The following is a 15,261-nucleotide window of genomic DNA, read 5'->3' as shown; positions in this document are numbered from 1 at the left end:
TCTAATTTAATGAGAGCAGGGAGGCAAGTTGTTCATTTTTTATGCACTTGACTCCAGTGTCCAACAAGACAGTAGTAATATGAGCTGGTTGTTCAGAGGAGTCTTCTGTTAAGAATATTGCTTCAGGAGGACAGTTATGACAGCGCTCTAAGTCTACACTCTGTAGTAAAGATGTGCAATAATGTTCGACCTTGTTATCCAACTATCACTTCTGTAACTAAGAGATTAGGGGAGAGGAAAAGGCAGCATCGTCGCCTCTGGCTTTGTCTTGGAGAGAAATAGCTGAGTGTTAACTACAATCTGAATTGTCAGGGGGGACAGAGGTGGAAAACTGACAGCCATGCACATGGTAACTCCTCAGGGCCGAACAGTTGGCTGCTGTCACTGCAGAGATTTTTGACACCCTTCTCAATTGAGCCATATTATTTTCATGGTTTGTCTTCCAGTGGACCATAATTTGTTGAACAAGTTTTTTTTCATAATGTCTGGCAGAAGATTGTCAGTCAATTAAAGAAAGTTTTCAGTTCACCCAAATTACAAAAAAGAAGAAAATAACATATATATGTCTCATCATTTTGATAAACTGACACATTCAAAGGCAATATGCTGAAAAAAAGCCAAAATCCTCTGAATTGTCTGGCAGCACCTTCTGATTCAGTCTAAGCAACCCCACTGAGTGAACCTTTCTAGGAGTTTGACGGTTCACTGAAAAGTAATTGTTTAATGACAAGACACAATCAAGGCCGAGTTCAATTTGGATGCACTCAAAATAGTTAGCCTGCAACTGCTTTTAAAATAAGATCGATTTTTGCAACAAGAGCAGTAACTTTGAATTTAGCTTCTCATCCAAACTCTATATTCCAACACAGCTCACGTTAGGACTTTGATCATTCATGTATAGACAGTAAATATGGCATTTTTTAATCCTGCATACTTTCATAGGACACTAGTTCAGGTCTTTGACCTCCAGTCCACACATTTGACTTCATCTTTTCAAGCCCAGAACGGTGCCTTCACTTGATCTTAAGCCTAATCCTGAGCCTACGGTGACTACACTTTCTCTCCTCGATGCTCTGTGTGTGTGTGTGTGGCTTGTGACAGCTCTGCTATGCACAGGAAAAGGGCAAGGAGTGATGGCCTGGTCCTGACTGGCTTTGATGGACACTCTAATGTGAAGCTTCAATGAGAAGTTAATTGAATGAGCCATTGCTGAGTAAGATGAAGAGTGGTCTTCTCCTCTTCTGTGGCAGGATTCTAATAGCTTGGCCAAGCCAACTACATAACCACTCACCCTAGATGATATAGACTGTGCATGGTTTATGTGACTCCTGTCAATTTAAATTGCCTTTTAGATTGCACGTAACAGTGTATGTGGAGGTAAATTACCTGCAGGTAGATGGTTTTTTTGCCCTTAAAACAGTTCTAACTCAAGTGAAACTGATTTTCTGTGCGTCCCTTCACACAGTTCCTAGATCTGAACTGACTGCATATTCAGAAAAGACTAGAAGATCTTGAGAAGTTTCCTTTTCTTTAATTTCACCCTCAGTTTGAGGCAGTAAATCTGAGAGGAAAAATGTGTGAGCGGAGTTGTGCACACTTTAGCCTGAATGTACGTTGTGTACTACTGTGGCTGATGCTAGAAATTAATGCAAAACTGGATTTGGGAGATTAATTTATCTGAACACTGCAAATACTCCTGAAGACACTGTTCTAGCATAGTTCATAATTGGATTTAATTGACTTACACTAGACTATATACTAGCTATTCCCATATCTGTCATGATATGTAACACTATGATACTAAAATCTTTAAAGATTTAGTAAAACAGGGAAAAGGAGCATACTGAATTACCAAACAGCTGCTATGCTTGCTAAGCTGACAGCTAACAACAAGAGCAGATCAACCTTCACATCACATCAAATGCAGCTCATAATTTAAACAGCCTGTTTTGAGTTGAAGATTAAGTTGAACATAACAAAGCACCTCAAAATTGCACATTTCTATTCAGTGGCATCAAAAGCAGCAGCTGGCCTGGTTGCATCAAATGTAGGAGAGCCTGCAGGTAAACAGATGAATAAGCGGATTTAGGCTGCAAGAAGGCTGTGAAAAATTGCTCTTTCGGAGAAACAAACTCTTTTTGTCACATGCAGCACAGAGCTGCCTGATGTGTTTCCATAGTCCTGAGTCGACAGAGACCAATGGACTGTCCCTTCCTCCCTTATCAGACTAGCTGCAGCCCCGCATCGCCTGGCTGCAGGCCTGCAGAGACCTTCTCTCTTTTGCTCTCTGAGTCACACATGCATGCAAACATACTTCCCAGCATGTGTACTTGCTCTTGACTTTTACACAGTGTTACTGTAGATGAAGTCTTATAGGGATCTGCACAAAGTAAAGTGTTATTTAGGCCTATGTGTGACTTTTTCTAAACTCATAATTACAATATTACAAGATCCTAGAGTTCAAGATGTCATCTCCAAATCACTGCTTTTGTCAGAAAAGCAATCCAGAAACAATTCATTCATCAGGTTGGTTGTTGAATGACTGATCTTTCCTGCATTATCCAAGTAGATACTTTTTCAGTGGGCTCGCATCTTGCACTGAGGTATCATAAAGGTTTTTTGGATTTCCAAATTTTCCATCAGGGGTTACAGGTTTTACACTAGAGCTGAATGTTTTGGCTGCTTGTGTCATTTCTCCCAGTTCTTATGAAAAGTGTGTTACTGCTGTAAGAGACCTTCTATTGTTATATGTGCTATAAAACCCATTTTGACATATTGTTCCTCTGTTGCTACGATGGATTTCACTTACGGGACTAAAATTCTGAACTCTTCTCATCTTCTTCATCCTGCAGCAGCTCCTGTCCCTTAGTTCACTCTTCACTTCATTGTTAGCTTCCTTTTTTCCTTTCCTTAGTGTTCTGCTTCTGTTTGCTTGCCTGTTTTCCCCAAGGGGTGGGAGGCATTTCACAGTCGATGGAGAACACAGCACCGAGGAGCACGCCTCGAGCATGTGTTGCTGATGCTTTGTTCAGTCTTATCAGACTGCTGTCTCTCACTTACACACTACTTTCACCAGTTCCAGTCCTAAGTGTGTCATTCAGCTGTTATCCGAATTTCTAAAACACCTGCAGCTACAGCTGAGGGGGAGCTGTGAGTCTTATGGGGGTTGAATGTGTTGGTTTGAGCCTGTATTTTGTCATATGCAGTATAATCACTCCCTTCCTCTCTAAATCCAGCTATTAATATTACTTCCTCCTTTCACATACTTTCCATTTTTTTCTTCTCTTCTGATTTTCTCTTGCACGTACTGTATCTCTTCTGATTTCATGTTCTCCCCCTGTCCTGCATTCTTTCCTCATTCATACTCTAAATCCCAAACTTTCTCTCATTCTTCCTAAGTGTTGCTGCATGAGGAGGTTGCCCAGCTTCAAGAAGAAGTTCACCTGCTGAGGCAAATGAAAGACATGTTGAGTAAGGACCTGGAGGAGACCCACGGAGGCTGCTCTGCCAATTTGCTCTCCGCCACCGAACTCCGTGTGCAGCTGGGCGACAAAGAGCAGGAGCTAGACCGTGCCAAGGAGGCCTTACAAGGTCAGGAGCCAACGCAAGCTTCTTGTCATGTTACCTAATCCAGCAGAGGCCTTTGTTTCCAACAGCTACTATGAACATATAGCAAATACAGTCGTCCAAGCCTTGGAAGATTCACTCTTTTCAAGTTACATTGAGCAAAAAATATATTGTGACTGAATTGGATCCACTTTATCTCACCAAAGAAAATCAGCCGCTGTCACTTACAGTAGTTTAGTTTGTTTTTTTATGTCCTGCCAGACATTTGGCCTATCTGGTATATATACAACATAAAAAATATAACAAGACATCCTCCAGTAACACACATCTAAGAACAGAGGAACATAGCATTGTGTGTACTTGTACTAAAAAGATATAATAAACTGGTACAAGCCTGAAGTTTATTCTGACAAATGTTTTTCCTCCCAGTTAAATAGCTGATGATTATTTATTTCATATGGTATTATACACTCACATAAGTACATATTTATTAAGCAGTCTTTCTATTCTTGCGTTTGTTCATTCAGTGTGCTGCCATAAAATGACTTTACTACTCAGAAACGGGTGTCGCCCCTGATGAGCAGCCAAGCTGATTCCAGGTTCACCTCATTTTAATTATAATCCATCAGTCGTGACATAGACACATTACTTAGAAATAACACTGCGGTATTGATCTAGATTGGAACGCAGTGCTGATTTGGTAAAATCTGATTGATTTCATTTCTTGTATGAAAACAAATCTGTTATACAACCCCACAGTTCTTTGGGAGAGGAGTAAAACTAACAGCCCTGCTTTCACCGCTTTATCCAAAAACATTTTGGAAAAGTGAAAAGACAATTGTGGAGCGAGCTTAGTTAAGTGAAGTACTGCTTTGCAAGGTCCTCTCCTCTGCTTAGAGATTGGAGGTTGGTAAACTGCATGCTTGTAAACTGTGTTGTGTAACTGCTGCAAAACAGGTTTAAATGTTAAATGTTGAATATGAAAAGGCTGAACGCTGACAGGAGGAATGCTTCCTGAGTGACACATGTATGGAGTTATGACAAGTACCAGTTTCAGTCTTGCCTCTCTGTTGAGCAAAGACTGCCGGGAGAGCACTGTTATTATTTTCCCTGCAAAGAGGCTCACCAGTTGCACCACTGTTGAGTTGCCTTTGTGAGCAGTTGAAAGAAATCAGATTTGATTGGTCTTCTCAGGGATGAGCCAGCGGTCTCCACATGCCAGCTGGAACAGTTTCATGTATGAATGAAGAAGTGCCACTGTGCCAGTTATCCTCTGAGATGATTACATCATTTTCTCTGGGCATTTTCTGTCTGAGGAATAAAAGAAAGCACCAGCTGCAGCTCCTCATTCCCACAAGACACAGTGTCACCTAGTGGCTCTCTGTTGCAAGTGCAAAGCTTTGTTTCTGTCCTAGAAGCAGCAAAATCTTACTGACATGTCATGACATCACATACTTTGTTCAGTTAAGATTCTCCTTGATATGTGCATGTGCTGTGTGTGGTAATCAATGTGAAAAGGTGTTTGTCTGTGTTGCAGCTATGAAAGCTGACCGTAAGCGTCTAAAAGTGGAGAAGGCAGACCTGGTGAGTCAGATGCAGCAGCTGTACACAACTCTGGAGAGTAGAGAAGATCAGCTGCGAGAATTCATACGCAACTATGACCAACACCGAAAGGTAACCCCTGTTCAGCTGATTTATCAGTATTACTTTACTGCAGATAGTTTGGCTGGTAAATAGCACTTTATGACTATTGTAAGGGCTAATAACAGCCAATATATAACAGCTTAAACTTAATGTTAGCTTTCTAGGTTAGCTAACATTAGCTGAAAAGACACATTCACGTAGTGTTTCTTACCTTTCTTTGTGAGTTTGTAGTGACTGATGAAGTTAGATGTTGTTGTGGTCATGTTGCTGATTTCTGTGCCTCATCCTGCAGCATGGCATTGCCCTTTGCTGGTCTGCTGCGTTCTAGTAGGTTGCCAGGTTTGTGCCCATTGAAGTAGAATTCACCCAATTGTGTTTCAAAAACAAAATCTCAATATGTAAAAAAAATGCTAATATTTAATTTTAAAAAAACGGAAGTAATTTTGAGACGTGTCTCAAGTCTGAATCAAGTCGAGTCTTTTACGAATGTTAGTCAAGCAAGTCTCAAGTCCTCAGATTTGTGACTTAAGTCTGACTCAAGTCAAGTGACTCGAGTCCCCCAAGTTTAGTAAACAGTCCATTAATGACTATATAGTAAAACACCTTTTGAAATAATCAGTTGCTATATCATGATCAGATCTTTTAAAACTCTCGAATATCGGCAATCAGTATCTGCCTCAAATGTTCATTGTCAGTCAGGTGACACCCTTAATTTTAAAAGCAGCCCTCCTACAGCAGTCTGTTACTGGCATCACTGAATTGCATTAGGTTTTGAAATAGATTCTGACTGTGAAAGTAGCTCTGACGTGCTTCTTGGCTTAGATTTGGAGCTCTGTTGATCTTTTAAATTAAGAGTGGCTGGGATTAGTCATGTCTTTGTATGTGTGTATGTTTTCCTCAGGAGAGTGAGGACGCAGTGAAAGCCCTGGCAAAAGAGAAGGACATGTTGGAGAGGGAAAAGTGGGATCTGAGGAGGCAGACCAAAGAATCCACGGAGCAGGCCAACACCTTACGTTCTCAGATGGACATGAAGGAGAACAGGATCAAAGAACTGGAGGCTGAGCTCACCATGGCGAGTAACCCTGCACATGAACACAGTCACAACTTTACTGAATTAACTCAAGCACAATGCTGTCACCTACCTGTAAGAATCATTAGTTGTGTGTTTGCCATGAATTTAAATAAGGTATGGGCTTGCAGTCCTGTTTGTGGTTTCCCATCCAGTATGCTTTTGTGGTACACAGTACTGCATTTCACTAGTCAGGACCACACCTACATGGAACTTTGTGCTGATGCTGCTTAGTGACTGTTAGAGAATTTTAGGGGAAGGCTTTTGGTGGATCTGTGCAGCATTCAGGTGTGGCAAATCCCCCAAAAGACCTTCCTAAGAAGAGGGCAGATTTGGACTTTATGCACATCCTGAGGGTTGAGCAGATGTACTGCTGGTGGGCATGTGAGGTCTTCTGTCCCTTGATCTTCATGAGGTAGTCTGGTATACCTTGCTGGCTGCTGTAGTTGCCGCTCCGATCCTGTTGGCCACGAATCAGCAAACCATGTCATGCTCTACAAGCTCCAAAAACCCAGTGAGGGAGCAGCCAGTAGGAGCAGCTCAGGCATGAGAACACCATGGAGTCGAGGAATGAACCTGAAGAATGAGGGGACAAAAAACACAAAGTCAAGGGCTGCTCCCCCGGAGCGGCAGGTAGAGCAAGAAAAGAGAGCAACAGGGCGGCAGTGCCGAACACCCCTACTGCCAATGGAGGAGGAGATACTGGAGGCAAGGTGGCAGGTTTGGTCAGGGAAATAAGGGGGATGCCAGTGGGAGTCAGCGGAGCAGAAAGCAGACTGCAGACCAGTGCTGGTAGGAGCAGTGGCAGTTCAGTGCCAGGAAAGGGAGGAAGTGCAGCCATGTAGCTCAGGACTGAAAGAAGACAAAAAGGAGGAAAGGAGTGGGAGAGATGACAGAACAGCAGGAGGCAGCTCAGTGCCTGGGGAAGAAAGAATAGTGGGAAAGCAGAAATAGAAGAAAGACTGGTGGGGTCCTGCCGCCCCGAGCCTGGTGCTGGAGGCCAACAGGTAGCCTCTTGTGCCTGATGGTGACCCACAGTGTGGACACGGACGGTTTCCCAGAGGCTGGAGGACGCCCTGCATGAGGCAGGGATAGTGGTGGAGGAGGGCGATGACCATGCACAGGACAGGAACACATCCGCTGAAGCAGAGACAAAGTCCACAAACCGTTGTGAAAGGCGAGCAAGGTTAGAGTGAGCCAGACTGCGGCCGCCGTTTACAGAAAACGAAAACACTCTGCAGGTGGAGAGAGGAAGTATTTGTAGGCAGGTGGCAGGGAAAGATGTGCATTAGGGGCGTGTTCCTCGTCCTGAACCTCCAGTGATCGTTTTCATATCCTCATCCCCTCCCTCTCTCAAAGCTTCAGTTCTTTCTCCAGACTAAGGAATCAGAAATTCATGCCTTTTTTCTGTGTTACTGCGTCAGGTCCCTCAGAGGTACAGTTGTCAGCCTGTGTCATCAATCTCTCTCTTCCCTCAGCAAGTCACCACCACCCACAGATCCTCACATTAAGTTGCAGCACAAATCGGGTTTGTTGGCACATCAGTGCCAGAGCTGCAGCCTAGTCATACAACCCAGCCACAAAATGTCATTTGACCTTCTTTCTCTTTCCTTCTCTTCTCTCTTTATTGTTATTGTTTACAAAGGTTTCATGCACTAAATGAATACATAAATTAATTTTTAAAATACTGTGCATGTATACAGTGCTTAAGTCAGTAGGCTATATATGATGAAAATCAAGTTATACTATTTAACTGAGATCTTGTGTTTACCAACGTACAGTGAGTTTGCAGATTCCGTTGTTTCATAATTTCGATGTTAATACATTTTTGTAGTTTCATACAGCAGAGAAAGAAAATTAATCCCTCATAATCAACATTCCTGTAAATTTAACATACATTTAGAAATGGCAATGACATTAAGGTAGAGCAGTATTATTTTCCAGTGGTGTAAAAATAATTCTTATAGCTGTAATGATGCCCACCACTATGAAACACTGATGATTGTTTAATATATTAGTCAACTATGTTTTGTCCCTGCTCCAAACAAAGTTCATACTTCCTGTTGCCCATGTGTCTCCCAGGCAAAGCAGTCTCTGGCCACCCTGACAAAAGATGTACCGAAGCGCCACTCGCTGGTCATGCCGACAGAGCCAGTGGTGAACGGCAGTCAGGAGTGGGTGATGCAGGCCGACCTGCCCCTCACAGCGGCCATCCGTCAGAGCCAGCAGACCCTCTACCACGGACACACCACAGACAGACAGGGTACACTCTCTTATCTACTATGCCTCTTACTTTCTATGCTGCTTGGTGCTGCTTTTACAGACTGGACATACTAACCTTTTCTGGAGGTTTCTCAAACTAACTGTGGGAATTTATCATGTATGGTTATATGTGTGTGTGTACATGTGTGTGTGGTACCTCCAGCTGTGGTCAGGATCAGCCCCTGCCATTCTCGCCAGCCCTCCGTCATCTCTGATGCCTCGGCGGTGGACGGGGACCGCTCGTCCACGCCCAGCGATATAAACTCACCTCGTCACCGGACCCACTCCCTCTGCAATGTAAGAGCTGCCTGGCCCCCTCGACCAAGTAATCACACCTCCACACTTTTCTAAGTACCTCCCTTCCCTTTGTCTTCTTATGTTTATGTCTGTCTGTCTGTCCTGTTGGCCTGCTGGGTGTCAGCCTGCTTGCTTAGTGGTGGTGCTAGTTTACATTTAAGTCACTTTAAAAAAAGTGTTTGACATTGTGTATTGACTTTCTGAAGGTTTGATGAGAAGATTGATAGTTCTCTTGTGTCTGTAGCTGGTTATCTTAGCGTAAACACTGGAAACAAAGAGAAGCAGCTGAGCCTAGCTCTGTGGAAAGGTGACATCTACCAGCATCTCTAAAGTTGCCAGATTAACATATTATATGTTGTTTGTTTAATCCGTACAAAAACTGAATTGTAACAACTATAAGGTGCGGCACCATGACAAGCAACCCAGAGAGAGACCCCAGTCACTGCACCAGGCAAGAAAGTTCAGCCCCAAATAAAACCACACATTACACTCGGGCTTTTGTACAGATTAAACAAACAGCATCTAACAGGTTTAATAGTAAGTTTTAGAAGGCACCTCTGGACAGAGCTGTGCCAGCTGTTTCTTCCTGTTTCCAGTCTGTATGCTAATCTAAAGCCATCCACCTGCTGGCTGTAGCTTCGGATACAGGCAAGAGAGCAGTACCCATCCTCTCATCTAGCAAGAAAGCCAGCAAGCGTAATTCCAAACATGTAAAATTATTGCTACATCTCAGCTACATGAGAGGATCAACCCAAGCTTCCTGTGTCCTCTGCCTTGTTCAGTCTATGGAGGACCTGGAGGACCAGAAGCGTAAGAAGAAGAAGGAGAAGATGACTCTGGGATCCCTGTCACGGGTGTTCACTCGGACCAAGCAGCGCAAGTCACTGGAGCCTGGCTTGTTTGATGGTACAGCCACCCCAGATTATTACATAGAGGAGGATGCCGACTGGTGATGCTGAGCGTGTGAGCATATAGAGTGTGTGTGTAGTAGTGTTTGATCACGAGTGGCTTTAAATGTGTGTAAAAAGCATTTTGTTGATGGGTTTGCCTGTGTGATGGGGTAAATTTTAAAAGAAAAGCCCTAAAAGACACTGCTATATCCCATAAATGTAAAGTATATTACCCTCAAATTGTATGTTTGTAAATTAGATATATATTTATAGATGTACATGTATGCATATGTATATATGTTTACATGCATATAAATATATACAGTACATGGGGTTATTATTATGTGTAGACATGTTTATGCTGTATTATCATTTAAATGTCTTACTGTTTTTTGTTTTTTATAACTGGAGACTTGAAGGACTATTGTTCATATGTAAATAGGAGTAATTGTGAAGCTAGTGTTTTTAATGTCACTGTCAGTTGGCTTTTGTTACTTCACAGTTGTTTTTATCATGCATTGCAATATTATATTTCTAAGTTTCTTCTTATTCCCAATCGTTTATAGCCCATTTCTTGTTATGAAAGAGGGGAGGGGATGTTAGCTGATTGAATTTTTGGAGGTGGGGGGAGGGGGGGTGTTAATTGGCCAAAAACTGCCGTTTCAAACTGCTTTATATATATAAAAGCATTTTTCTGAAGGCCCACTCATCCATTTTATGTTAAACATTATATTCTTAGCTACCATAAATAATTGAGTGGCCAACAAAGAGTTTAGATTTTAGATATGTCTTTGATAAAAAGAAAAATGCAATTGCACAGACTATAATACACAAACTAAAACCAAACGATAATGTATATTCAGGCATCTGCTCTCAAAACCATGTGCAAGTGCCAAAAGTCAAACACTCATCTTTGAAAAATCTGCGTATCATTCTGTCACTGTCGGCTCTGGCCTCGTAAATATTTGTTTATGTCTGACTCATGTCTTACTGAGAGCTTTCTAACATGTGCCAACATGAGACGAAGGAATGCGCATTAAATACCTGCATGATCCCTCTGTGTTGCTCCATTCATTGCCAACCAAATTAATAATCGCCATAGTTATGTGGTGCTCCTGTGCTGCCCTTACTAAGTTATCTTTCCTTGCGTTATGAATGCATGGTCCCTTTTTTCTTTTTTAAAATTTATTTATTAGGTTTTTTTTTACATTTTTTGTTTTGCTTTGTATAAAACCCCTCTTCATTTCTTGCAAATGTGGCTCTAACAATTCTCTGTTAAATGCTTTGTAATTTAGAAGATGTTGCATAAAAGATTAAATCTATTGAAGTATTTTATTTAAAAACAGAGGAAAACAAGTATAAATTTCAAATATTTATCTGCTGCAGCTGTTGCTGCCAGATTTTGAGGAGGTTTTAGCATTTTCAAAATGAATTATAATTGAAATGAAGTCTTATTTTAAAAATAAAACTAGTAATTGAATACATCCTCTGTGGCAGTATTCTGTTCCATGAGTAATCTTGTTCTTGTGTCCCAGTCTAACGTGTCTCTCCCTCTCCTGCTGCCATTTCTAATGGCAACTCTCTCCTGCCAGTGAGTAACTCCTCATCTGTGATTACCAGCTGTCTGTTACTGCACTCTGGGGATTATTCATATCACTCAGGACCATTGGAAAAATTCAAGTTTGTCTTTTCTTTTTTCTTTTGTATGGTAATTCTTGAAAGATGATGGACTTTGCATGCAGCATTTGTGTCGGCATGTGGTCAAGAATCAGGTAAACACACGGAGTTCATCCTGGATTCGTTGGTTCAGTATGAATCAGTGTTTTCCTGTTGTTGAGATGGGCAGTCAGTAGTCAGGAGCATGATGTTTTATGAATAATCCCTGTGTCTCTAATACATTATCCTAATGGTCCTCTCACAATCATCAGGTAGCTACTGAAGTGTTTTAACACCTTTGCTAAACATTGACCAAAATCATGATTGAGTTTGAACATTTTAGATTTATAGGCACTATATGTTTTTGTTTCTTTACACGGTACAGTTAATTTTAGGATACAAGAAAGTGTAGTTCCAGTAAATCATTCCAGTGCCATCTAGTGGCTTTACAGTATTACTTCAAAACATTTGATGTCAAAAATGGACGCAAGGGTTGAAGCTATGTTTCATCCGCCAGACTGACAACTCTGTCTTGATTCCTCTTGAGAGAAATCCAGAAACACAGTTCTGAGGTTCATGTACAGAAAAGATTCTGATATTTTAGAGTAGCATCCCAACTTTTTCTGCATATTGTTACACACTTGAGGTGGAAGTGTGTGTATGTGCTTTTAACCAAAAACACCCTCTGATTTGATGTCAAATTGTCTCCAGATTAGTCATTTTCAAAATTTTTCTGTCCCTCTGACCCTGAACCTTTCCTGTATGCTACACTATAACTTCTCCTGAACAATCCAGACTCTGACAGCCTCACACAGCAGAGCCTGTCTGACGGAGAGGAGCAGCTGGACCGCCTTCAGCAGGCAGAGCTCACACGAAACACATGCATGTCACTATGGAGAGCAGGTGCAGTCCAGGCCTGGCTGGAGGTTGTCATGGGAATGCCCATGTACATCCGAGCCTGCTCTGAAAACGTCAAAAGTGGCAAGGTACTACTTCGGTATAAGTGGTTCTTTCTTGTTTGCCTGTATGAAAGTGGGGTCATTTTTTGAGCAGAACAGTATATTCGGGTTTGATAGCCAGTTGTATTTCGGCTCTTTAGGTGCTGCTAGGCCTGACAGATGAAGATTTAGAGCTGGGTCTGGGCATCAGTAATCTGATTCATCGCAGGAAGCTAAGACTGGCCATTGAGGATTATAGAAGAGCTGAAGGAGATCAAGGGTGAGCAGCAGTTAACAAAACACTAAAGAAGCTTTGACTAAGTCCATTTACTATATTATTGTGATTAAGAACTAAATTGAAGTACTTGTAGCCAATTTAAGTATTTTCATTTCATGCTAATTAATACCTCTTGTCCGATTCATTTCATAGGAAAAATATTATGCTTTTTACTCCTCTACATCTATTTGGCATTTTTAGAGTTCATTTGCAGATTAAGATTTAAAATATCATCAAACTATATAATGATCTTATAAAACATTGTTTTATTGTAAACTGTCCAAATAGATCCATCTTATCCAGCTTATCACAAGAATTTTCATTAATTCAATATATGGCCTTATAATACTCACAGGGGTTAGATTTCTTCATTATGAGTACTTTTAGCACCTAAAAGCACATTTTCTTTAGAATTCTAACATACTTTTAAGTCATAAAAGTATGGACATGAGGACATAAGCTTGTAAAGGGGTATCGTTTCAGTGTGGTATTGCTACCTATACCTAGGTAAGGGTACTGTCCACTTCTTCCATCACTGCTGAATATTGGCACCTAATAATCTTCTAGACTGTCAAAAGCATCTGAAATGGACCATCACTGGGTTGCAACATCCTGGCTGAGTGACGTGGGGCTGCCTCAATACGCCCAAAGTTTCCAGACTCACTTAGTGGATGGACGAGTGCTAAACTCTCTAAGCCGCAGAGACCTGGAGAGATTCCTCAGCATCAGTGACCAGTTCCACCAGACCAGCATACTTCTGGCAATCCAGCTGCTACAGATGCTTGGCTTTGATAAAGAGGTTAGACTATAGATTGTGTTACATGTCACTGAATGAATCTTTTTCAGCAGTTCTTTCACTTTGCATACATTTATACTCACTGACTGAGAAAACTGCTTGAGATTTCCATTATTATCCATCATGACATGAGGCGCACAGAAGCATTTAACTCAGCAAACTCTTATTCTTCCATGACCTCTCTCTGTGTTTTCCTCAGCCACCACCATATTAGTGCTTTTGCAGCTATCTGTGTGTTGTGTTTTTGCAGGCCCTGCAGGCACGCCGCACCAAATGTGAGCACCAAGACAGGGACCCCATTGTTTGGACATGTCACAGAGTAATGAAGTGGATCAGAGACATAGACCTCAAGGTGGGTGGAAGGTCAGTGGCAGCACTTCCTTTTGCCCTGGAGTTGTCTATAGGGCAGATTGGAGCCAGCTGCCGCACAATTTCTTGGACTCCCTCAAAAATAACGATAGCTATGTGCGTTGGTGCATAACCACTGATGAAGGAAATACAGAGCAGAAATACTGGTCTAGACAGAGAAACTTAAAAAATACCATATAAGTAATGAATACTACTTTACCATTCTTTGTTTTTCAGTATTTTTCCAAACATTTATCTTTAATTTTTTTTTTTCCAAATCTTCACCATGGCTGTTATTTGCCATTAAAGTTTGCTATTAAATTTGACTTTTGTGCCAATATGATTCTGGCAGCACTGAAAAAGTCGTTTTTCCCAGCTGCACTGTGCACACACACACCCACACAAAGCTTTCACACACTGCTTTCTGTGGCTTGCCCTTTAGGAGTTTGCAGATAATCTTCAGGGTAAAGGGATCCATGGAGCTGTGATGGCTCTGGACCCATCCTTTGACACAGATGCTATGGCCAAAGCCCTGGGGATCTCTAGCAACAAACACATGCTGCATCGGCACCTATATGAGGAGATGAAATTACTCGCTGCTCCTCAGAGGTACAGTAGATAAACACTGTTCACATAATTACAACTTTAAAATGTGCTATTAATACAAAAAAATAAACAGAAATAAATTAATGTCTCGTGTTTATAGCAACGCGGGGCAGGGCGATGAGGTTATTAACTCTTCTTCACCTGCGGCTGTGAACCGCTTTGCTGAGGAGAGGGTGTCTCTTAGAAGAACAAACAAGGTATCATGTCATATCACATTTGTATCATAAGCTGGATTTCAGCCAGGGTGTTAGGTCAGGATTTTTTTTATCTATATGCGCATCAAAAGATCAACATTTTTAGGATTTGTACACAGGCTATAAAATGTAAAACCTTCAGGTAAAACTGAAATAGAATATTGAATGTTTTAAATGCAATCAATCCAAAATATTTTTAACTAGGTGAGAACTGAAATTTTTTGAACAGCTTTGCTTTTATTCGATATTGGACAGTAGAGTTGGCAGGATATGAAAGGAGCGAGGGTGTTGACCAAAAGCCCCCAGCCTTATTTAAAACAAGCACATGGCAGTACCTTAAACACTTAGGACACCAGGATGACACTGTTCAGTACTTTATACTGAACGGCTTTATTTGCTAGTGTGAGAAAATAATGTTTAAGGGGTGATGTCACTTTTTCAGAAGAGTCAACATCACATATATTTTCATGCCTTTACTTTCTTCCAGAGTCCACTGAGGTTGCGTGCCAACAGCCAGTCTGTGGAGCGAAGCTTTCACGGCGGCTGTAGCTCTCTGCCCAGAGAGGCCAGGGTGCAGGCTGTTCCCAGAGCCAAAGGCAGCCCAATGCACACCTACAAGAGTGTTGAAATAACCAATGTCTGAACTGGTCCCAGGCATCCAAATCATTGTCATTATTTATATGGTTATTGTATTATAGTTGTTTATTGCTGAGAGAG

At 41.6% G+C, this 15,261-nt stretch overlaps 1 protein-coding gene across 4 annotated transcripts in view; it reads left to right on the top strand.

Annotated features, from left to right (window-relative positions):
- Positions 1 to 15,255, top strand: part of kaznb (kazrin, periplakin interacting protein b) — a 98,355-nt gene extending 83,100 nt beyond the window's left edge. For 2 of the 4 annotated variants that reach the window (XM_020598061.1, XM_020598060.1), the window contains 13 exons: positions 3,400 to 3,591; positions 5,105 to 5,241; positions 6,113 to 6,283; positions 8,363 to 8,543; positions 8,706 to 8,839; positions 9,622 to 9,745; positions 12,181 to 12,371; positions 12,485 to 12,603; positions 13,168 to 13,399; positions 13,647 to 13,748; positions 14,187 to 14,353; positions 14,451 to 14,547; positions 15,032 to 15,255. In XM_020598061.1, the coding sequence (XP_020453717.1) occupies positions 3,400 to 3,591; positions 5,105 to 5,241; positions 6,113 to 6,283; positions 8,363 to 8,543; positions 8,706 to 8,839; positions 9,622 to 9,745; positions 12,181 to 12,371; positions 12,485 to 12,603; positions 13,168 to 13,399; positions 13,647 to 13,748; positions 14,187 to 14,353; positions 14,451 to 14,547; positions 15,032 to 15,187 (2,003 nt within the window). In that variant the 3' untranslated portion in view covers positions 15,188 to 15,255. Of the gene's footprint in view, positions 1 to 3,399; positions 3,592 to 5,104; positions 5,242 to 6,112; positions 6,284 to 8,362; positions 8,544 to 8,705; positions 8,868 to 9,621; positions 11,210 to 12,180; positions 12,372 to 12,484; positions 12,604 to 13,167; positions 13,400 to 13,646; positions 13,749 to 14,186; positions 14,354 to 14,450; positions 14,548 to 15,031 lie in introns of those variants that run through there. The other 2 variants (XM_020598062.1, XM_020598063.1) reach the window with 2 other exon arrangements.
- Positions 15,256 to 15,261: the final 6 nt, after the last annotated feature.

This window comes from Monopterus albus, unplaced genomic scaffold, assembly GCF_001952655.1.
Source record: "Monopterus albus unplaced genomic scaffold, M_albus_1.0 scaffold36.1, whole genome shotgun sequence".
Classification (NCBI taxonomy): Eukaryota; Metazoa; Chordata; class Actinopteri; order Synbranchiformes; family Synbranchidae; genus Monopterus; species Monopterus albus.
Note: the sequence above shows the minus strand (reverse complement) of the source record. Positions and strands in the feature narration are given on the sequence as shown.